The 24,657-nt window shown below is 28.4% G+C and overlaps 1 protein-coding gene across 1 annotated transcript in view; it reads right to left on the bottom strand.

The window, feature by feature from the left end:
- Positions 1 to 765: 765 nt before the first annotated feature.
- Positions 766 to 24,657, bottom strand: part of LOC123301530 (orexin receptor type 1-like) — a 306,811-nt gene continuing 282,919 nt past the window's right edge. The window contains exons 4-6 of the mRNA XM_044884307.1: positions 17,229 to 17,388; positions 12,797 to 12,909; positions 766 to 1,416 (exon numbers count right to left, since the gene is read on the bottom strand). Of these exons, the coding sequence (XP_044740242.1) occupies positions 986 to 1,416; positions 12,797 to 12,909; positions 17,229 to 17,388 (704 nt within the window). The 3' untranslated portion in view covers positions 766 to 985. The remainder of the gene's footprint in view (positions 1,417 to 12,796; positions 12,910 to 17,228; positions 17,389 to 24,657) is intronic.

The following is a 24,657-nucleotide window of genomic DNA, read 5'->3' as shown; positions in this document are numbered from 1 at the left end:
TAATCTTATCACCATTTAAAAAACTATACATTGTTAAGTAATATCGTAGTTAAATTCTAAATTTTATCGGGGCAAACCAATTTCTGATGTTTTTGCATTAAAAGTCAGTGGTCGACATGCGACTTAAAAATAAAAGAAAATACGCTTAATGTTTATCGATACTTGTACGTCAAAGTCATGGACACAGGCGATTGTCCTTGACAAATTTTGGTCACAGCATTTGTCCATAGTTAGCGTTATAAAAAATATCAAAAATCGAAATTTATTTCGTAGTTAGCGTGTTTTCTTTCGATTAAATGCAATAATGATAATTTTGAAAATGACTTCTTTTTTTATGAAGGTCACTTTCTATTTTAAAGTATTATTCTATCTCTTAAAGCTTAGGATCTTAATTGGCTATTAGGTAAAGCAGACCGGAGAACTAGGTCAAATCTGATGTCAGAACATGATGTCCTCCATCAAATCCCACAACTTTTGTGATTTTTGGATTGGTTAACTACAAAACGAGATATTTAAGTGTACAGATTTAAATGGCCCACCCTGTATATAACAGATGGGGGTATATTTTTCAAATGGCGGGCGGTTTCGTTAATTATCGAAAAAAATTTTTAAAACAGTAAGTTTTTAGAACAGTATTTTATAAAACTTTTGCTCGATTTTTCCATTTTCACAAGAAAAGTTGTTCAACAACTGAAAAGGCCCATATAATAATACTAGCTTGCCCCAACAAAAAATTGAATCAGTACAATTGTCTATGTTTGTGTTCTTAGCTTAGCATGCGTAATATTTTAATAATTTTAAGAAAAATGAATTATGAGCAATCTTCAATCAACACTAACGGTAGAGGTAATTTAGTCGTATCAAAACACTGTGATTGTCGCCTAACATTATCATCAGACGACGTTTGCTGATGTTCTTGGGTAGACGATGGTTTCATCACCACATCAGCTACATTATTCTTCTCCTTATTTAAATTTAAACGATATCAAGTTTTTGGTAAACTATGATCACGACATAATAATTTACATTCCGTAGTCTGTGTTGTTGATTTCTCATCGTCATTATTATCACACCGTTCATTAAATAAATCGATATTCTGATATGATTTTAACGATATTTTATCGTGCTGATGATGTTGATGATGGTGATGGTGATGGTGATGCGGATGCTGATGTTGACATATTTTCTGTTGCAATTGTGTTGTTTCATTATCTTCAACAATGCCACTATCATTATTCAATTGATTCATTTTATTCTTACGATTTTTTGTATTCATAAATTGTGTTTGTTTTGTTAAAATATAATTGGATTTGGTTGAATGTGGTGAGAAATTATTGAGATTATATTGATTAGGTAATTGATTTTTTACACAATGGCATTGTGCAAATGCACGACGAAATTCACGACGGAATTTACCTGTAAAAAGAAAAAAATTATTAAAATTTGAATGAAGGGAATAAAAAAATAAAACAAAAATGTATTTATTTTTAAAGCATTTCAACATTTTACAATAATAACCTTTTGTCGGGCCTCATTGAATGGATAAGGCCGTAATAATATCATTGTCATATGACACAAAAAAGTTAGTAGCTATAAAAATTATGAGTCTAAGAGAAACTGTAACATATATTTAAAATACTTGTTAGAATACAGAAATGAAAGAATAATTCATCTAAAGTATATTTAAGTAATTTTGTTAAAATTAATAATTCAATTTTTTTATTAATTATTAATAAAAAGTAGGTATATTTTTGAATAAATAAAACGGTAGTGACCTATTAACCTCCGTTGAGGCTGTGAGCCGATCGGTTTCTATGGAAATTTGCGTTATAATCTAGTGAAAGCCAGGTGAGAGAACAACCATTTATCATTATTGATGTTATTTTATTTCTCCGTGCGGTGGCGCTCCAAAAGCGAATTGTAAAATTTCGTGAAAAATCAATTAAATACATTTTTTTTTAATTTTTCTTAGTAATTTTTAGTAAGTTTCGAAAAAAATTAAAATAAAAAACATTCATCTTCACTATAATGACGATCTGTTCAAAAACCAAATTATATAGTGCAAAAATTGTTTGTTATAGCGTTGGCCATCGAAATGTAATCGAAGGGTGGTTATAATAATTAGAAACAGACTTATTTATTTTAACTAATTGTTATCAAACAATGATTAGTTTACCAAAAATGAGCCTACAGTAAATAAAATAACGCCTTTAACCGTTTATTGAAATAGAGGCCAAACAAAAATCTATTAAATTAATAAAAAAAAATATTCGTTTTTGAAAATTAAAAAATCAATTTATGAAAAATTAAGAGGTTGGAATTTCTTGCGGAAAATGATAGCAAAGGCACTTGTTTGATTGTGCCATGGAAAGATTACGAAGAAGTAGTTTTTTCCGTTCCCACATAGTAGTGTATATATTTCAAACAATTAAAAAAGAAATTTTTTTTGTTGATAACTAAGTTCTTAATAAAAGTTGACATACTCCTATGTTCTCGAACTAAGATATTTTTTTCTGTGTTTTTTATTTATATTCGTAGATGTCTTTATTAGTTTGACAATTCGAAAACAAAAAAAAAGTTTGAAGAGATTTATAATTAAAAATTTTTTTTTGTCTCTTTGTAATTAAGATCATGGGCTGGTAACCGACCTTGAAAGTAATTATCAAATGAAAGGCCTCTGTGAGATTAAACTCACAGAGAACAGTTTCTACTTGGGTCATTTTTTCCCTAAAAGGCTTTGTTGAACAATTTTTAAGCTTTCGAAAAGTTACATAAGATTGTATTGTTTTAATCAGTGATTTAGATGACGGTGACTTTTTTTAAAAGTTAGCAAAGCCAATTAACCGCGGCTCTCAAAAATCCTTCCAACATTTGCCGTGTTATTGCCGGTATCGGTTCCTGATGCTAGAAAAAAAATCGAAGAATTGGCATCAAGATTCCGCTTCATTCCATTCAACTGGGGACGGCACCCATTGGCTCCAAATCATTTGAGCATAAATGGTTTAAAATTACGTTTGCAATAATGACAGTATTTTAACGATTTGTACGATTAAATTAACAGCCTGTAGAAACTATTCATATTTGGTGGCGACCATCGCTAACTTGTTGTTAGATTTGTAAGCAAATTTTCAACATTGTGAGGTTTATGCCTCATATTTATTTTATCTCAAACTCGTCTAACGTGAAGGAAACTATTAAAGCAGGAATATTAGCTTGAAGACGTGTTTATGACTATTCTGTGAATAATTATTCCGAAATTATTACAATTAACTGATTGAAATACATGGGAATTAATTTTTGATTGGTAAATACGAACGTCTAAGTATAATAGCTTCTTTGATATTTGTATCAAGCTGACCTGACAAATGTTTATCGAAAAGACCATACATCTATTCAATCAATGAGAATGATATCGTAATTATAACAGGTAGACATTAGCACAATGAATTGATTTCAAAGATACCACATCATATCAAAAATGATACCATATCAAAAAAATGAATTGTGTGATTGATACCTACATCAATGTCTGCCTCTATTTTTTCAAAATAATGTCATGATTTCGATATAAAAATAGGAAAATATGAGAAAAGTATTTCGTGGAAAAAATTGGTCAAAATATTTTATGAAAACAGTGCTACTATAAATGTTTCCAATAACAAGCGATGGTTTTTATACGAGCAATAACGTTCCTATTTAAAGTGTTCTATCTCTGGTCGGTGTTTTATATATTTGAGTAGTATTTTAAACCGTGACGATTAAAATAAGCAAAAGATGCAAGATAGTGTTCACTGAATCGAAAAAAGTTTGTTTCGAATATTATCTTTTCAAAATATGCAAAACAATATCGATAGTTTACAGTGAATATAGTTGAGAAACAGCACCGATTTTAATGAAACGTTTTGTAACGTGTTTATAGTACTCCAAAGAACATTCAACCAACTTAACCTAGTTATAGGGGGCATAAGGACCCAGCGGGGCTTATATTATAATTTCAAATTTTTTTTCTTATTTTATTAATTTTCTTGTTATAATAAACATTTCGAAAATCGTATCATTTTTGACCGGAAATTTCACTTTTTGGTATATCAGGTATTTTGGGTCACTGAATACAAACACGCTGTCAAATAACACGAATCGTCACGTCCTCCGAAAATCATTCGGTTACACTTATTAGATGACAATTTTAAGATAAAATAAGCATTTCAACAACATTTTAGGCTACGTTATAATTCGGTTAAGTTGGCTGAATGTTTCTTGGGGTTCCATCAACACGTTACAAACATTTTCATTACAATAGATCCAACTTTTCCAATGGATCCCGGCTTATTGATATACACATGTACTACAAAACTTTATACTGTCAAATTTCAAAGGTATCTTCTGAAATCAATTACTATTATTTTCATAAATTCTTTTTCTTTCATTCTGAATTGTACAAAATTTGCATTGCAAAGGATTTATTCTTTCTAAAAAACGTGAATATACTCCATCAATATTGCAAGAAGGCTCATCGCGCTATGAAAAAAAATTAAAAAGTGTGCCTCGGTATGCCCTAATCCATGCACTCGCGAAATATCCTCACACAAAAAAAGACAAAATTTTTCTAATTTCTTACTCGGGATCGATGGAACTGGGATAGCAATTTTATTAAATGAGATCTTAAAGAATGTAGTAAACAAAAAATAAGTCGAAAATAATTACGCACCAGGAAATTAAAGATAGACATATTTATTAGGAAAAGGTTAGGTAAAAAAATATAAGTTATTTTAAATCAGAATTAAAAGATCGAACTATTTAAATTTAACTGTGTGCTATAAAAATGTACTTTATTTTTTTTAATGTTGGGCTAGATGAAACAACTACTCAAGTATATTGTTTTCTTCCTTTACGTTATTAAAAGTAAGGAGAACTAAGTTAAGATACATAAAAACTCGTCTATAATAAGTTTATTTTATAAATGAACCATGGTAACTAATTTCATTTTATGATTTTGAAATAATCGAGTTTCTATTCTACGTATATTTCCTGTAAGATATTGCAAACAAAAATAATAAATAAAAATAAGTCAAGTGACTCTATCTGTTTTTTCATATCAAATTCTATAATAAAATCAAAAAAAAAAAATATATATATATATAGACATTAATAGAAAATAAAATATATAATGCAATTACATTTTTTTTTATACAGTGTGTGCCCGGATAGAGGTAACTATACTCGTAAATTTTCTTATTTTGCATTTTAAGAAAAAAAGTCGTTCTTTATAAAAAGTTTTGCTTATTCTGAAAAGTATGTAGGCATATTTAAAACTTCTATATAATGTACAGTGTAGCCAAAAATTTGATAATACTATTTTTGTTTTGATGAACTACCCTTCTTTTTTATAAGTTGACAAAATGTTAGTAAGAAAAGTTGCTCGAAATTGATAATTATGACTCAAGATTCAAATTTATGACTGAATTTCAAGAAGATCTTTTCAACTCTAACAATTCCATTCTTAGTGAATGTTTATCCGAGAAAATAAATTTTCTTTTTTATTTTCTAACCTAGCTCACAAAAAATTATACTATCGTACATGTTAATTGATTTATTATTATTTTCTTTGTTACGTAGTTTTGTAATTACAACTTTTGTTCAAATAAAAAATGATGCTATAATTAAAGTACACGGATCTTCTTGATATTTTGTATAGAGTCATAATTGTTAATTGCGAGCAACTTTTCTGAATAACATTTTGTCAACTTATAAGAAGGAAGGGTAGCCTATACATTATTTAGAAGTTTTAAATATGACTACATACTTTTCAGAATAAGTAAAATTTTTTATGAAGAATTAGTTTTTTTCTTAAAATGAAAAATAAGAAAATTTACAAGTATAGTTACCTCTATCCGGGGATACACTATATATCAAAAGCCTTCGTTCACATTTTTTGTCTCTGTTTATCAAGAAAGAACGCAAAATTTATTATATTTATTGTGTGTAATCGATAAATTCTTTTATTAATTAATATTTTCTTCTAGAATCAAGCATAAATCAAATGAAAATTAATTAATAAGTTAATTAATGAACTAAGGCCTTTTTGTGTGTCATATTTATATTGAATAACAAAAAAAAAATTTTCTACTTAACAAAACAAAAAGTAATTAAATTTTGTACTTACCTACATTTTAATTGGCCATGAATTTATAATAAGATTCTTCGAATAGAACCTTATTTAATTTTTTTTATTTTATTAAAACACAAAAAGGCTTTAGTTACTATTTAATTAACTCACTTGAATTATCACTCGAACAAATCATGAACAAGATTACAAACAAATATAAAATAACATAAATATATAGATCCAAAATTTCCCATTTCGCTAGAATACAAATTTATAAAAAAAAGGACAGTTTTGATCCATCGATATGATTGAGGACATTAAATTTAGTGTTTGAAATTTTAGCACCAATTATTTCGCACTCTAGCATCAATTATTAATAGATATAAAACAGACTTAATATATATTACCATAGATTTGGAACCCAAAACCCTGCCTTGGAACTTAGCAAGAAAAAAAAAACTATCAATCATATTGCCTTCCAAACAAAATTTAAAAAATGCAAATCGGTGCACCGTTTAGGATCAGAGTTTTATGGACAGAAACACAGATATGCTGATAAACAGACACGTTGAAGTTATAAAACTATTCTTTTAAGTCGCGGGTTAATAAAAAAAACCGACTTAAAAAAACAACTTTTCCAAGATAATATGCACTAAAAAGTAAAAATATAACGATAATGTAATGTAGTTAAAATTATTGTTATTTTTGGAGTCGGTGTCAGCCAAGGAAACAACTCTGACAGAACAGTTTGCTACAGTAGTTTGGCTGGCACCGACTCCAAAAATAACAATAATTTTAAATACATTATATTATCGTTATTTTTTTACTTTTTAGTGCATATTAACTTTGTTTTGGAAAAGTTTTTTTTTTGAAATCGGTTTTCTTCTTGTTAAAAGTTTTTAGTGAATCTGAAGTTTTAAAGTGGTTTTTAGTGAATCTGAAGTACATTTACTAATTTGTCACTAAAGAATCATCGAAATCGAAATATTGAGTTTTTCGTCCTCTTGTCGTGCATACTTAATGCAAATTTAAGACATTTATGGTTTTCTCATGGATGCCGTTGTCAGAATTGGACCAAAATGAAATGGGATCACACGGGAAGCACCAGCTTTCAAATACATAAAAAGGTTCACCCAGTCAAAAGTTCTGAGGTAACACACACATAAAAAAAAAACAGTCGAATTGATAACCTCTTTCTTTTTTGTTTGAAGTCGGTTAAAAATCAGGAAAATAGTACCAAGTTTATTTCCTATCATACGAAGCTTGAAAAGTAACTTGCTTTAATAGTTTTATTGATAACACAAAACTAAATTTTACATGAAAGAAACTATTCAACACTTAAATTATTTTGTGGTTGTCATTTATAATAGGTAAATTAAGTTCTACTTCTATCAACTAGGAATAATAATTCTAGCAAAAGATTTTATTTATAATAAATTATTATTTCTAAGAGAAATATCTAAGTAAGATAAAGAGAAATTATTTACCTATATATTTAAGTTTTGAAAGTCATGTTTAAAACTTTTGTTTTAATAATATAACAACATTTCAATCAAACTATACGCAGGTACGGATGGTTGATTAAACTACTTTTGCATATGAATAGAATTTGTAGCAAAGAAAACTGTAGATAACCTAATTTAATAGTTTGGTAAATAAAAAGTTACAGATATGCTGTTGTGTAGAAGTTTTATTAAAAACAAAAGCACCGACTTAAGGAAAATTATCTACTCAAACAAATTATAATTGTACCTAACTATTTGTCATTTTTGTCTTTATTTCCCATTAAAGAATATTTATTATGAGTATTTAGAATTTCAGCGAATTACTTCTATTCCAGTGCAGTTACGGACTTCGCCGCCATCTAGGAAATTAACTTTTTTTGGCATTTTGGTCCATATCTTGCGTTTTATTTATTAAAATTTGATGATTTTAGGGTTGTTGAAATTGTCTGCATTCTAATTTGTGTCCTCACGGGTAAATGTTTATTTTATAATAAGGAACATTTTTTACATTTAAATTTTGGTCCTACATCTAATTGTTTAAAAAATGAGTTCTACAGGCATAAGTCTAAAACGTAAAATAAGTCATTTTCCTAGATGGCGGCGAAAGGATCTGTTTCGCGATTACGCAAAATCAGATTTAAAGCCTACAAACAAGCCCCCTCTGATTGAATGAATAAAAAAATCGAGTATAACAAACTTTTAGATTAAACACACTTCGATTTTCATAAGTGCACAGGACTAAACGGTTTCTTTAAAGGTAAGTTGGTCTACAAGCTAGCTGGTAATGTCACTAAAAACTTTGTTAATTGGCTTCAATTTGGATATTGCTTTGTTTATTGAAACTTATCGAAACGTACCTTAATCGATATAACAGAACAAATCACGTATTCAACATGCTTACAACCAAAATTTTGGTTTACGTTTTCGCATAGTTTATAGTGTGCATATTATATTTTCGAAATACAATTTATTATAATCGCATTAATAATCATTAATGAGAAATTTATATGATAGTAAACAAAATACAATTATTAATTATTATTTTCTAATTTGCGCTATTTGAATTTATGTGTATGCTTATACAATTAATATTGATTTACATTAATAAACAAATTTAAAATATAAATAACAACAAAATATTGGATGATTCATTTTAAATGATTGAAGAATTTTTCATACCATGTTTACATTTTTACAAAAAAAAATGTTTTGTACAAATGGCGGCAATATACATAGAATCAACTGCAAAATAATTACTCCCATACAAATGTGATTTTATTGCAGTTAAAATTTATAAAAAATTAATGATTAAGTCAACAAAAACTATGTGGTAAACAGATAATTTGAAAAAATTGATTGGATTACTTTTAGCAGCGCTTACAAATTCTATACTTTTTGCCCCATTTTTTATACAGCGTTATTAAATTATGAGTTTTACGAATTTCATCACTACTTTCATTCGATGAGCATTAAGAGTTAATGCATCGCGTTTGATTTCGTCAAAAAGAAGTTCCTAAAATTCTTCGGACTATATGTGAAACTACCTTTTTATAATTTCCCGTCTACAGTACAAAGGCAAAATTTTTTTCTATAAAATATTTAGGTAAAAGTTACTTTCATGTCGTCACGTTTAAATTGCTGCGAAAAACTGACAACTCAGCTGTAAAGAATGACCCAAAATTAGTGGGTTTCAAAAAAAATTCCAATAAGATCGGATCAAATTTGTCAGTATTATCAAAAAATATAATTTTTTAACTTTATGACGTCATCAGAATCCAAAAAATTTAATTTTGCTTTATCACTTCCAAATTTTATCCAATTTTGATAAACCAAGTATGTAATCCTACTAAATTTGGGTCATAGTTTTAAAATTTGTGATCAAAATTGTTCTAGCTCTAATAGATTTAGAGACGGTGGAGTCCTAGTCACGGAATTAAGCACATTAGAGATAGCTAGCGAAAAACTGACATCACAGCTAAAAAGAATGACCCAAAATTAGTGGGTTTCAAAAAAAATTCCAATAAGATCGGATCAAATTTGCCTGTGTTATAAAAAAAATCGAATTTTTTAACTGTATGACACCATCAGAATCCAAAAAATTTAATTTTGCTCTATCACATCTAAATTTTATCCAATTTTGATAAACCAAGTATGTAATCCTACTAAATTTGGGTCATAGTTTTAAAATTTGTGATCAAAATTGTTCTAGCTCTAATAGATTTAGAGACGGTGGAGTCCTAGTCACGGAATTAAGCACATTAGAGATAGCTAGCGAAAAACTGACATCACAGCTAAAAAGAATGACCCAAAATTAGTGGGTTTCAAAAAAAATTCCAATAAGATCGGATCAAATTTGCCTGTGTTATAAAAAAAATCGAATTTTTTAACTGTATGACACCATCAGAATCCAAAAAATTTAATTTTGCTCTATCACATCTAAATTTTATCCAATTTTGATAAACCAAGTATGTAATCCTACTAAATTTGGGTCATTGTTTTCAAATTTGTGATCAAAATTATTCTAGCTCTAAGAGATTTAGGGACGGTGGAGTCTTGGTTAAAGAATTAAACACATAAGTGATAGCTAGCGAAAAACTGACATCACAGCTGAAAAGAATGACTCCTAATTGGTGGTTTTTTTAAATTACATTAAAAGCAGACATATTTGCAGTTTTTTTGGGGAATATGCATTTGTAAATGCATCCAAATTTCAGACATCTTGAAGTTTCTCGTGATCTTGCTAGGCTCTTATACCAAAACAAATTTCGAACATCCAGTAAATATGTGTTACAATAATTTAACATAATATTAATATCGCATATCTATTTACCAAGCAATACATACCTTCAATAATACGATATTCATGAAAATATCTCATTATTTTCGAATTGATTATTCATATTATAAATGTTAATTGCGATATTATTGTTTCACAATAGTTGCTCATTAACGTTTTCAAAATGAATTTTCAGTCTACTAGATTGTCTATTTTAATCTTTCTAATGCAAAGATAATAAACAACATTTAAATGACCTTCATGCCTATTATACTAGAGTCTATTTTTATATTTCTAATGTAAAGATATAAATAATACAAAAAACTTTTAACAAAAAGAAAACCCAATTCAAAAGAAAAACTTTTCCCAAACAAATTAATATGCACTAAAAAGTAAAAAAATAACGATAATATAATGTAGTAAATTATTGTTATTTTTGGAGTCGGTATCAGCCAAGGAAACAACTCTGACAGAACAGTTTGCTACATAAGCTTGGCTGACACCAACTCCAAAAATAACCATAATTTTAACTATATTGTATTATTGTTTGTTTTTTACTTTTTGGTGCATATTAATTTGTTTTGGTAACTGGTATCTTTTTGTTAAAAGTTTTTTTTTATTTTGTGATTTTTGGTGAATCTGAAGTACCTACACTAACTAATTTGTCCCCAAAAAAAAAGATCGAAATCGGTTGGTGTGACATTGAGTTATTCGTCCGTCTCTTGCATACTTAATGCAAATTTAAGACTTTTATGGTTTTCTCATGGATACCGTTGTCAGAACTGGACCAAAGTGAAATGGGAACACACGGGAAGCACCGGCTTTCAAATATAAATAAAGAATCATCAAAATTGGTTCACCAAGTCGAAAGTTCTGAGGTAACACACATTAAAAAAATACAGTCGAATTGATAGCCTCCTCCTTTTTGTTTGAAGTCGGTTAAAAATTAAATGACCTTGATGCGAAGAGCCTTTATTTGCATATATTTTCAAAAACAAGTATGATCAAGTTAAAAAAGACGTAATCTATCAGAGAAAGCGTTTTTTGATTAAACATTCATTTATTTTTCCAAGAATTGGTTTAAAATATGGTTTATAACAAAATGGTATATAATATAATTCGAACTATTACAATTCAATAGCCCTAAGCTCAGGTCCCTAGGTAATCTGAAGAATTATTTGACTTCGGATTCGTATTCAGCGACAACAAAAACCCCCGAATAATCATTTTCAGTCTATTTGGTACATTATTGACGGGATAATAATTTTTTTTTCAATTGTCTAAAAAAGTGAATAACAAAGAATGCATTTTTTAATCTCCCCATCTGCAATATTCACAAAGACTATAAATACCTTGTAGAACATGATGGGAAAAACCGTATCTCGATCCATGTTACTTCAGAAATTTAAGAAGTAAAATGCTATATTTCCTTGCGTAAGACGTCAAGTCAAAACTAGTTTATATGGACTAAGGATATACATATCCTTAACATAACCACATCATACCATATTCGTCTTCATTAACATAACAATAACAGCAGAACAATACTCTAATGTTATTGTGTTACAAAACCCAAAATCATTGAGAGCTTGATCAAGAATTAATAATATTCGAAAACGTTCCTCATAATAATTTCGTAGTTTTTATTTCACCTAAGACGGTTCCCTACACATTTTTCAAAGGCAATCATTATTTGATTGGCGTGAAACTTTATAATGTTTTTAAGACTCCTATAAAATATTCATTGGTGGAAAAAAATATTTATAAAGAAAAGCGATTTTCCGATTTTTTTATCTTATAAGTACTCATATGCTACATGCCGTGGTTATTTTTAGTTTTCAAAAATCCAGTTAATTTTCCCAATTTACATTGTTCACATTCAGGTATAGTGGAATAGGAAAAAGTACGTAAGTGTGAACAATAAAAATTGTGAAAATTAACAGAATTTTCGAAAAAATAAAAGTAATCAGGGCAGGTAGAATATGAGTACCTATAACATATCCCAATTTCAAGTCGATAGAGTAAAGGGTATAATCGCAGTGCTTGAAATTTAAATGTAACTTTAACCATTCTTATTTGGAAAACTGCTTTTCTTTTTAAACATTTTTTCCTCCAACGAATGTTTAAGAGGAATCTTAAAAAAATTATAGAGTTTCACGCCAATCAAAGAATGAAACCGTCTTAAGTCCAACTTCGCGTGAAAATTGTAGGATGATAAAACAAAATGATAATGAAACGATCATACTGTATAGATATGTAGACGTTATAAACTAATTTCGGAACACGGCCAAGAATGACACACACACAAAATTAAATTATTGATTTAGTAGACTAAATATTGACATCAATTAAAAAAGCAAATCAATAAAATAAATGCAGATACAAAATAAAATTAAGAAACACACTTACCACTCATAAAATTATAAATAACTGGATTTACAGCACTGTTTGCATATATTAACCAATGTGCAATTAATACCAAGACAGCATTACAATCAGTTTGTTCAATTACAATTAAATGTCTGTAAAAAAAAAAAAAACAATAATTGATATTTGATATCCCCATGTAATACGTAGTATACAATTTACGCCCTGACGGGTAAACAGTGATGTTTACGAAAAAAATGTTTCAAACAAAAGTTGGTTATTTTTTTATAAGGAATATTTGTTACATTTAAACTTTAGTTCTATCTCTATAACGGTTTACAAGATGGGTCCTACGAATACAAGACCCAATTGACCTATGTTGCTCATTTACGAACTCGGCCTCACTTTTTACGTCCTGAGTACGCTGTAAAAATTTCAGCTTGATATATTTTTCGTCTTTGAGTTATCGTGTTGACAAACAAACGGACAGACGGGCAGACAACCAAAAATGGACTAATTAGGTGATTTTATAAACATCTATACCAAAATTTTGATCATAGCATCAATATTTCTAAGCGTTACAAACTTGGGACTGAGCTTTGCATACCTTGCATATTACATATATGCATGGTATAAAAATTTAAGACTGTGCCTATATTTTATCTCTGTAAAACAATGCCTTCGAGTGTTATTGAAAGATATCAAGAGAGGTGGAGACTATAAAGCGGTGGTTTTTATTTTTAGGCCCACTGAAGCGAGCGGGTATCAAGCTAGTTATTTATATTTTTCAATGTTAGTATATTTATTTTGTTCATTTGTCCTTATTTCGCGCCAAAACAGAACTTCAGTTCAACGCAATGTTTATCTTCGAAGATAGTTCTAGAGAGAAACGTAGAATGAGTAGCTTTTTTGCTGAAAACTATCTCATTTCTATAAGATGCTTATCAGATTTTGAAAAAAATGTACAAAGTTATAAATAATAGGAAAATGTTATGTTATTTGCTCATGATTCAGTCTATTGAACTTAACTTCAATTCTATCTTTAATCGCGCGAAATTCTAAGCAGCCGGTAAAAGCTAGTTTTAAATAATTTAATAATTCCTAGCAAAGTATTAACGAACAAAATAAAACAATAATCTATAATTAAATTAATTGCCTGGCATTTAATGATACTGAAACTTTTTGATATAGTAAAATGCGATATTGTGAAATTTGTGATTATTCAAAAACCTTCAATTATTTTTAGTTGTTTTTACAATAATAATATAAAAAGTATCGATGTAGGAGCTGCGTAAGTTTTAGAAATTTGCATAAAAATGTACCATTTCTTACAAATGTAACAATAATTTATTACTAGCTTGACCCGCACGGAGTTCTTCGGTTAGGTAACCGTTGGCGTTTTAAATTAGTATTATGAGAACATGTTTTTAAAATAGTCCAATTTGAATTATAATCCTTCAAATAAATATTATGTAATAGTTAGATATCTTAAAAATGGAAGTTAAACTCCATTATTATTATTATTATAAATAAGCATTACACTTCTTTATTCGAAACATGTTCACTTATTCAAAATTGCGCTTAGTTTTGTTATTCATGGAATTTTTATAACGAATTTGAGATACGTTGCTGTACCTTTTTAGACCGTGAGTCTACTGTTTGTCATTAGGAAGCACGATAAGCTTAAAATGAGGAGTAAATTATGCAATTTGGTATAGGAGTAAGAAATATATCGCCATGTGACAGAAAATAAGGCTAGAGAAATTATTATATAAAATAATAACTAAATTTTTTCTCATTTCATTTAATAGAATTCATTTTCGATCACTTATCCTCGCTAATTTCGTAATTTTTATTAATTTGATACGGAGTTTAATTTTTTCAAAATAATATACAGCCCATGTTACTTGCTAATAATGTAACTTTCCAATGTACACCTATATTATGTATATTATGTATGTATCCAAAAACTTGCATAAAAAACTATTTAAAACTCTTCCATAAGTTGCTCATCTATAGTGCAAAAAAAAACCCACATTTACATGACCCTATAGCCCAGTATATTGGTTTTGCGTTGATATGTCAGTCAGTCAGTTAATCTTATATTTAATAATATATACGGTTTCCGAAGTTGTGGTTGCCATTTTGTGGGCATTATATGTCAACATTCAGTCACATTTAATGGAAGACATTTTTAAAGCTAAACGATCTTAAGCACAAAAATATCGAACACACGAAAAGTAAATTAGATATTAAATTTAATCCCGACGAAACACTGATGTTTGGATATAATTGGGTGAATATATTATCTATAACTAATTGATAAATTCGAAAATTCCATCAACGATGCAAAACCAATAGCTACATTAAAAAATTGCATCTAATTAACTATAATTGTAATTTGTTTACTATGATAAATGAAATCAAACAATACCGCTAATAAATAACGATAGTTTGGAGAATTATAATTAGGTATAACAAATTCAATATTTTTATTAAATGTTTGCTTCGATTTTTGTTTCCTAGTTGTTTACAATAACTAGGAAACAGAAATCGAAGTGTAACAAAAATATTTTAGACATCGTCACTACATAGTAAAAAACAAAGTCGCTTCCCTCTGTCTGTCTGTTTCTATGTATGCTTTGATCTTTAAAACTAAGCAACGGAATTTGATGCGGTTTTTTTTTAGTAGATAGAGTGATTAAATAAGAAGGTTTATATGTATTATAAATATATGTATAGTATAATAAATATAGTAAAAAACACTGATAATTAGAGGTTTCTAATGCGATGTTCTAAATAATCATATTTGTGTATATAAACACATTCCGTATTATATTTTGTATCAGCATTGCGCCCGAGCGGGTCGCTAGTATTAAATAACTTCAAAAAAATCAATCGGATATATAAAATAATAATAATAACAATAATGTGGTTTAACCTCCGTTCCTCAGAGAAAATTTCTAGTCTTTTTCTATGTTGTTGAAAGCCATGAATATCTTTAAGCACAAAGCAAACAAATAAAAATTGGAACTGCAGTCATATTACTAATTGTTCTTAAGAAAATGCATTAATTAGCGGTAAAGTGTCTAAGCGACCTAGAATCCGATCTTTAGTTGTAGCAAAGGAAAATAACATAATATTTACATAATAATTATTAACTAAACAAAATTGAACAAGGTAGATATTACTTCTAGTTTGTCTTACATGTTGAAAATATAAGTAAGTTAATAATTTACCAAATAACAATATCAAATTAAAGTAGTTATTCTACTATTCTACAGCCAATTAAAGTAATTTTACTACAAGTGTGCAAAGCTTAGTTTTCCTGATTAGATAGGAAAATGCATGAGCTGACGTTTATACTTCGTTATGAGTGTTGTAATCAATTCCTATTATCATCAATGCTATAAGGGAAAATAAATTATAAAACCAATAATTTGGCTTACCCATCGAATCTCGTAAATTTTATACACGCCAATTTTGCCGTACAGTAACTAGGTAATCACAATAAGATTGTAAAATCTGTGATGAACTAGTTTGTGGCAATATTTGGATAAATGGTTCAACAAAATATCAGGAATATGATGACGAGCTATTTCATTCCGTTCAATAGGCTTTTGTCCTAGATTTGAAAAATTGTTTTATACGTTACACTATTATCTGATTTACACCAAAAAAGTATTTATTATTAAAAAAAACTATTTACTTTATGCATTTTGCACTTTAAAGAACCAATTCAAATTTACTTTGAAACAATTATGGCGTCCTGAATGACATCAAACCGTGACATACAATCATGTTTGTATATGCAAGTTTACAATTATTTGCAAGTTAACATGTTTGTATTTGTAAGCTTACATAGCCTTTCATATGGCGTGACGTAGAACCTTCAAAGTACATCTGATTAGAGTTTGCTGTCACGTGACCGGATGTATAATTTTAAATTAAAATAGTAAAAAGCCTAAGCCTAATATTTTATAAAATTAATTTTGTATTTGGTTATCTACATGTCATGATTAATCATTAGAAACTTTTATCCAACCGATTTATTCTCAGTGGACAAAAGCCTATTGTAATTCTTAATGAGTGAGCAAGAAAAATCAACAAAAGTAGAGCGATTTATTTTATTCCTTTTCTATTTCATTTTCAATAGTTTCAACATTTATTTCGTAATTTTTCAACAATGAGTCAACCTCGACTTTTCTCGAACGTTTGCAGCCATGTCTGCTCGAACAAATTCGTTTTGAAACGAATATTGACAATCTTCCCAAATTCAAGAAAGTATCGACTTTCTATTTCAAAAATAAATATCTATTATTTCTTATCTTTTTAACACGTTCGACAGTCTACTCATTGTGTACATGGTTTTGTACACTAAAGTTTCCATAGAAATAATAATTTTAGGAAATTTAATTTTAACATTGCTCGTTTAATAATGATAATAATAATAATAATAACATTAATAACTTACCGTATTATATTAAGAAAATGTACTGGAAAATAGCATACAGCAAACATTACAACAACAGCCACCAACATTTTAGCAGCCTTACGCCGTGAACGTAATTGACCTTCTGTTGTTGTGTTTGAATTCATTAAGAATGTACTACGTCTTGAGTTACATGTGAGACCTGTAATAATAAACATTATTAGTTGTGTAAGTAGTTGCTAATACAATTTATACAAATTAATATGAAAATTCATACAAGAGGAAAAGTATGCGAGAAAATAAAGAGAAAATTAAATTTTTATTTCCTTAGAAGAATATTTAAAAAATAATTACTTTATTATATTGTTGGGACAAAATCTGGTGTAACGCCATAAAATTTTTTTTATATGTTTGTGAAAAACAAAATGTACAGAATTTTTGTTTTTACAAACAAGGCAATATTTGCGTTTACAGGGTGTGATTTGGAGAACAGTGTAAAACAAATCTCCATCGATTTCCCGATATTATTATTATTATATTTTTTAATAAATTGAAAATTGTATTTTTAAATAAATACAGTTCTGTAGATAAGTGGAAAATTAGACGAGTCTAAAGTACCAGGCAAGAATGAAACCGTGCTACAATTATCGACCACCAACAGTTAAAGCTCTGAAAGAACGTATAGGTGGTTCAAATCCCACAGTATAACTGTATACGCCATAATGAATGTCGTCTTATTGTAGTTATTTTTTAAGCTTACTTAATTACGTTTAGTTTTGTTTGTTTTTTAAGTTATTAAAAGTACAATTTACATAATTCAGTTTAAAATACAATTTATAATTAAACTGAGAACACAATTAATGTAATTTTTTTAAAATCCATTATAATCAAGTTCATAAAAATATGCTGCTAGCCCGTGCAAAAATTTTGAATTTAGCAACCCTCAAGGGTACGATTTTTCTTCGAGATTGTATTCCATTCTGTAAAAAATTGGGTTTTCTACCATTCTTTTTAAGATGGTAAAAAACTATTATGGAAAAAGTGAAGTTTTCTCTTTAAAAGACCAAAACAAGTTTAGAACTTTCCTGAACTTTTTTTTTATTTTTGAGTCCGTTGAAATTGCTTTGGCAGGTGTGGATGCATGATTAAGTCCAGTTGTTAGCTCTTCAAAATGAAAAGCATTTTTGAAAATAATTTCCACAAAAAAATTGAGACCATTTATTTTTTTGTGATTATTAATTAGCTATACCGTACTAGTGTTGTTATTATCAGAAATCGTCTTGGGGTTTGTTTACTGTATTTTTAATTTGGAACTGATGTTATATTGTAATACTACAAATACAAATATTTTTATTAAACTCTCGTGAAAATAAAACTAAAAAATTTATGCCCCTATTGACTTTTTACTATTAAAAAAATAATAATTTTATCATTGGGGAAATGACCATAAAATTAAAATACCCTAAATATTTTATTCGATTTAAAGTGGTATCTGTGAAAAAACATTTATAAACACATCGATACCAACAAATTAGAGATCATTTAATAACTAATATCACATCCGTAAAACACATGTGTATTTTTTTAACCTGTTTATCTATTACCAGCGGTCAACGAACCTTTAACATTGCAGTTGTTGCCCTCGTTGCACAATATACATTCATGTAAAAAAAAAAGATTCCAAATTTCGGACAACAAAAATTGTCCTAAAAAATTATATAAAACATTAAATAATTGTATTTATTTTAGTTGGGGTCACTATGTTGTTGAAATATCACGGTGGTGTGCCAAAGTGAAAATCGTCAAAAACTATAAATCCCGATTCAAGTTTCCATTAATTCCCAGATTATGATTTAAAAGTAAAATGCACTAAGCAGAAGGGACGTTTCAAATTTCAAAGTGTATCAGAGCTTTTTGTCTTCATTTAAAAAAAGTAATTTTGTAAGATAATTTATTTACACTTTATAAATGTGTGCCAAAGTGAAAATCGTCAAAAACTATAAATACCGATTCAAGTTTCCATAAATTCCCAGATTATGATTTAAAAGTAAAATGCTCTAAGCAGAAGGGACGTTTTAAATTTCAAAGTGTATCAGAGCTTTTTGTCTTCATTTAAAAAAAGTAATTTTGTAAGATAATTTATTTACACTATATAAATATGATTAAACCTTTGTCTTTTCATTCAATTAAAAAATCATATCATATTATAAATCTTACAAATATGGTTCACATGTTTGTCAACTTATGGTGGTGGTATCTTTGCCTTAAGATCCCAAAGTCACGTAGCTCTTCGTTGATTTACTCTAATATTTTACTTGTTTGTTATTTCGTCGTATAATTTAACTAATCCAGACTATTTTTGATCACATGTTAGAAACTACATCGCATGTTAGAAACTAGAAAATTTAATTTTGTCCGGATTTTTTTTTAAGATATAATATTTCATAATTACGTATAGTTTACTGGATTCGTCTGTAATAAATGATTTTTCCCACTATTGAAATTATTTAAAATATAATTAATTTTGTAAGGGAAAATGTTGGAGCCTCCAAGTAATTTGTTTATCAGTGGGTGACCAAAGCTAGAAAGTACCTCACCTAAATTGTTTATGAATATGCTAACATTCTGAGTGCAATAACTGTCTAAAATCCAAATGAAGTTTCAAGTTTCATACTGTGTGAACAACATATTATTTTTAATATATTGTTTAAACCTATATTAAAATCATAAACCTTTATTACAAATGGCATTTACAGTAGAACTTCGGAGAAAATCTCATATAGACGATGTAGCCATTATTTACAGCTTGTTCTCCCGGAATTTGAAATACCAAGTATGATTCGGAGCGCCTCAATCTTTTAAAAATAGTCAAGTATGAGTGACTCAATGAAAATATTATTTTTTAGTTTTAAGTATAATAGAAGCTTGTTTCTGAAAATGTATTATTATTCTAAAATTTGGCTTAAAACGAAAAAAAACGTGTTTACGTCAAATATGGCGGAAGCGACGGGAAAATCCGGTCGTGCTTGCTATTTAATATACTATTCGATTTACATATGCACAAAATTTCAACTCAATTAGATAGATACTGGAAAGTGAGTCAAATTTTGATTGCAAATAGTTGCTTAAGTTGTTGCAACTGAAATATTTTCATATATTTGACGATCATGTGATAATACTTTCGCATTTCAAATTATTATACATATCCGAAATAAAGAACATTTTTTTACAGTTAAATTTTTTTTCTATCTCTAATGGCTTACATGGAGAGTTCTAAGACCCAATTGACCTACGTCGTTGTTCATTTACGACCTCGACTTAACTTTTTACGTCCTGAGCACGCTGTAAAATTTTCAGATATATTTTTTGGTTTTTAAGTTATCATGATGTTAGACAGACAGACAGACACACAGACAACTGGAAATAGACTAATTTAGTAATTTAATGAACACCTATACCAAAGCTTTGTTCGTAACATCAATATTTTTAAGCTTTACAAACTTGGGACTAAACTTAGAATATCTATATATACATTTCATGTATACATGGTATAAAAAATGTTAGAAGGAGGTAGATCGGGATACAAGTATCTAAATTAGTCTGGTAGGGATGAGGTCACAGGGATTTTACTGTAAATATTACGTATACTGTTTGCACAATTGATTAAACTAAATACAAAACAACTGTTATAGCATAGAATAGTTAACATTAAATGTTGTAGGTATTGTAAATAAAGATACCTTTAACTGTCACTCATATCTTACTGTCAAATATATGTTAGTGGAATATTGTTTGTATGTTCATTTTAATATTTAACTGAAATACGTAGGTATTATTTAAATACAAACACTAGTAAGGAATGGGCATATAGCACGCAAGTGATCCATGTGAACTTATAACCATGGAACTGAAAATGCATAGGAAAATATTCTCAAAAAATATCTGATACAAAAGATTTATGACTAAAGATCATGAGGGAAAAAATTCAATAATTTTTCAACGCCAAAATCCAAACAAATCCGAATTGAATACTTGGCTAGTCAAGATTGAATACAAAATGCATTATGAGGAATCATTTTTCATGAAATTTTTCCCGAATATTTTTGTCACTGTTGTTTCAAAATTGCCGAGCCAGAACTATACAAAGAGCCACAACCTAAGACCTAAAAACGAAGGCCAGTCCCTGCTTTGTACTGAATCGATATGCTATCGAAATAATTAACTTTTAAAAATTTGTCGAAAATCTCTAGATACTGCTTATATCAATGATTACGATTCCTTCAAACATCAATTCGAACTGACTTCATCAATTTCAATTTAGCTTTACGTTCAAACATAACGACTTAAATATTTTTATTTTATTTGCCATAAAAGGGATGGCCGCTTATATCAACGATAAAGAAGCAAAAATTGATTACAAAATTGAGAAAAAGTTGATAAATGTTTAAGAATCGCACCGTATATGAGTTTTATTGCAGGTGTTTCCATGGTAACCATACACTGCATTATTAAAATATCATTTATGAAATTTAAAAAAATATCATTTATACAATTTCTTTCCTTATTTTCAACAATCTCAATGAAACAAGTTTAAAATTAGCCTTATTTTCAATAATATGCATATCACTGATTGTAAGTTTTATAAGATAACAGAGCTGCAATCGATTAAGTTGTACCTTCCAATGATTACGCACCCAACGAATAGGTAGTAAATTTGAATGAAAGTTATTGGAGTTGGCTGTAATTTTTCTTTGATGAAGTTTTAACAATTGAAGGAATTGATTTTTTTACAATTATAAATTTATTAGGTGTGATGTTCAGATCAAAATCTCGATTCAGTTTTTAAGTTAAAAATCGGTAATTGACAAAGAAGGTATTTTTAGTTTCCAAATAAAAAATAGAAGCAATCATTTAGCTTATTATGTGCCTTATACATATCTAGAAATTATTTGGATATGTAATAACGTATTTGGTTATGTAATCATAAATATAATGAATTAAGCTTGGATTATTATTAAACATTATTTACAGAATGACTCAGACTGACCATCCAACTCATTTGGAGATTCAGTTTGTTCTATTTGCGGACAATGTTACTGAATCCATATGAACGATGGAAAGAAAACAAAGTTTTTGAAGTGAAAACTTCTTCAAGCACGTTGAGCCCTTTTTGGTAGAACAAAAAACATGAAACTCGCGTCACGCTCCATACATACTACATTGAAAACAGTTAATTAAAGTTTAAAGTTTTTACTTCCGACGACAGTCCCCATTACTGACAAACTTTTTTTTTTTAATTTAAAGGTCTGGTAACGTTTTCGAATAGTTTTTTGAAAAGGTTTTTTTTTTATTTAGCCGAACGAAAGCTGTTGCGGTATTGGCAACGGCAAAACTGTCGGGAGATTAGATATAATTTATATTATATCTAATCTCCCGATCTCCCGTCAGGCTTACTTAATCCTTACCCAATTTGAATAAAAAAAGAAATGTATAAAATGCAGGCGACTTAAAATCAACTTTTTCGTGAAGTTGATCGCTCCTATACCATAACAAATTTAAAATAATAAATTTTTTTGTAAAACTCTGACCAAAATTGTTATTTTAAATGGACAAATTCTGAATAATAATTGGAAAAAGTCTATTTTCTATTCGTGATACAAACCACAAAGTAAAAATATTCCCTCTAGGGTGAGCATGTGGCCTGATTCACTTGTTATATGAAGGTATTATTTGTATCATTTATTACCATTGACATTACGTATTGAATTAATGCCTATTATTCAAAACAATTCAAGTAGTTTTGTGTTTGATAATATCTATTATCCATTTATTCAATGAAGAAATAGCTGAATTGGTAACGCTTTAAAACAGTAAAATTACAGTTACAAAAACTTCCTGGGAAATTCTAAATTAAATTTTAGAACAATTTCTATTTTTTTTTTTTGGGTTAATTCCTAAACATTTGCTAAATATCTTCGTCAATATAATCTTGGTGAATGTATATATTTATTATATTAATAACGTCTCGCAGTGTAGTATTTATATAATTTCTGAACAAAAGTCAGAAAACTCTTTTGTTTTGCATTGAAACTTGTTTTTTGGTGTAGTTAAATAACCACTACATATCAAACAGATCACTTGAGTTGTCTCAACCTCGCCCCCACCTATTTTGTGAGCCGCAATCTACTTGTTCCTGAGGATGCATGTTATTATTGTTGTCGTCTCGAATTACCGTGTCATTCAATTTACGTTTACTGTGTTTGTTAGTGGAATTAAGTAAGGATTTTTTATATATAAAAGATGAAGGTTTGTGCTTAATTTATTAGTAATATAATTAAATATTTGTGGTTAAAAAAGGTAATTTTTTCATTAAATTTATCATACTGAAACCTTTTTGTTTATGTGTCAGGTTTTTGTCGGGCAAAATTTTTCCTAATCAGGCAAGTATTCTTTAATATGTTTATAAAAAAATATCTTGCTCGAACTTGCGCCTTTTCTTTAAGGATAAAGATAAGGATAGAGATTAAGATCCAGGCAAAGATCAAAAATAGGAGCAAGCAATTTTTCAGTGCAACTTTGTATCTTGTAATTACAAAATCACGTTTCATGAAAACAAAAGCAACCATAGATAAGACAAACAGTGGCTCAGAAGTAGAAAAGGTTAAAAAAATTGGAAGTTGAAAAAGTCTTCTGAATCAATATTGACCATAAAAATCCTTTCATTATATTTTGTCGAGAAATTTGATTTTAGTACTGCACTGTATGTCTGTCAAAAAAATAATAATTTCTATATTTCTTAAAAATCTTCGTATAAAATTTGTAATTATTTCGTTTCATTATATTTACATAATATATGAACTAACAAAGAAATCACGTGTATAAAAAATGTTCGCACGTGTGCGTTCACATAATATGTTATTGTGCTATGAAAAATATTATAATTATCTCATTATCTGTTTTAAATACAAGTGATTAGTCGGTTTTTTCTTCGGCGAATGTTGCGTAACGTCACATAGTCGAGTTGTTTGAGAGACACGACAAGTTAATGGCCTCATGGATATCTCTTTGTGCCCCTACAGCGATATATTCCCAGACTATATATAAATACAACTTTTATGATTAGAAAGTGTACTTCAATTTAATTGAAAAATTATTCAAAGCTATATCTACATTTTATTTTTATAAAGTAGACTGCCTGTCTTCAATATATCTGTTTGCAAATTTGTAAAAGTATTTGGTATTAAACCATTCTTTGGCCTGTAACACTAAAAAAAGTCCGTGTATCATGAAGAAGCTTCAACTTTAAAACAAATTAACCCTTCATTAAGAACAAACTAGGCAAATACAAGAAGAAAGTAATAAAATAAACCATGCATAGATAAATTTCCTTCCAAAAATACCGTTGTAATTTTCAGAAAAAAAATTTTCAATCGTAGCCAGACTTCATAAAGTAGCATCTTTTCTTTGTAAG

The sequence above is a fragment of the Chrysoperla carnea genome, chromosome 1 (assembly GCF_905475395.1).
Source record: "Chrysoperla carnea chromosome 1, inChrCarn1.1, whole genome shotgun sequence".
Taxonomy (NCBI): Eukaryota; Metazoa; Arthropoda; class Insecta; order Neuroptera; family Chrysopidae; genus Chrysoperla; species Chrysoperla carnea.
The sequence above is the reverse complement of the archived record's forward strand: the minus strand, read 5'-3'. Positions and strand labels throughout refer to the sequence as shown.